The following is a 1,060-nucleotide window of genomic DNA, read 5'->3' as shown; positions in this document are numbered from 1 at the left end:
TATATTTCTCTCTTTCCTAGTTTTACTACTTTTATGACCTCTGACCATCTTTTTAGTCTTATCTCTTGAAAAATCTAAGCATTGGAAAAAACAAGCATTGATAAGAACATAAGTTAATAGGATTGAAGTCATGTTCTTCGTTGAAACCAATGTTTTAGTCTGTTTTATAATGTGTTCTCTCCTTGCTTGGTTATCCTTTAAAATCCCTTTGGTTCCATTCCATAGGGTTATTGAATATGGGGAAAGAAGAGGCTTCTCTTGAGGAAGTAGTAGCCTATCTCAATCAAATCTACTGTGGACACATTTCCATTGAAACCTCCCAACTTGAGAGCCAGGAGGAGAAAGACTGGTTTGCCAAGCGGTTTGAGGAGCTGAAAAAGGAGACATTTACCACAGAGGAGCGAAAGCACCTGTCGAAACTAATGCTAGAATCTCAGGTATAACAGTACCAGCCAATGTTGATGGGCTCGATGCGCTCATTTCCTACAAAGAGAGAAATATTGAAGAAAGGAGATTACGTTCTTAATTCGCTGAACTTAAGTTCAGCTCTTAGGGGAATTAAGATATTAACTCTATGAACTTTCCCCCACCATTCCACCGGTACGACAAACAATTAACACACCGTATACACACACACACACACACACACACACACACACACACACACACACACACTCCTGAACATTCCCCCTCTCCTCAAATTACAAGAATCAAATCTGAGGGCAGATGTCTCAAACATGCCCATAGCTCCTGCCACAAAACTTTAGACACTCATTATTTGGTGTGGGGGGGATCGTCCCTCCCCAAAGTGAAACAGGAAATCAAAGTGCTCCTCTGGTTGCAGTCTTTGGGCACAGCAGGGCCATGACTGTCCACGGGTCCACGGGTGAGACCACACGCAGCTGCAGTACTTCTTGAGCGTTATGGCAGACTCTTCTCTATGAAAACCATTTCAAAGCAGCTTGGCATGGCTACACCCTTGAGCACTCCCATTTTATAAAAGGGAAATGGAGACTTGTTGTCTGTCAGTAATCAAACTAGGATCCAGAGCCATCAGCCC

General features: G+C 42.8%; 1 protein-coding gene across 1 annotated transcript in view; it reads left to right on the top strand.

The window, feature by feature from the left end:
• Window positions 1-203: 203 nt before the first annotated feature.
• The window catches only part of DHTKD1 (dehydrogenase E1 and transketolase domain containing 1), a gene marked incomplete at its 5' end in the record, with an annotated part of 40,281 nt that continues 39,424 nt past the window's right edge, over window positions 204-1,060 (top strand). Inside the window, one exon of the mRNA XM_004712632.4 lies at window positions 204-437. Within this exon, the coding sequence (XP_004712689.3) occupies window positions 204-437 (234 nt within the window). The remainder of the gene's footprint in view (window positions 438-1,060) is intronic.

Source organism: Echinops telfairi, unplaced genomic scaffold (assembly GCF_000313985.2).
Source record: "Echinops telfairi isolate 266 unplaced genomic scaffold, ASM31398v2 ScPeMD7_7473;HRSCAF=8511, whole genome shotgun sequence".
Lineage (NCBI taxonomy): Eukaryota > Metazoa > Chordata > Mammalia > Afrosoricida > Tenrecidae > Echinops > Echinops telfairi.
The sequence above is the reverse complement of the archived record's forward strand: the minus strand, read 5'-3'. Positions and strand labels throughout refer to the sequence as shown.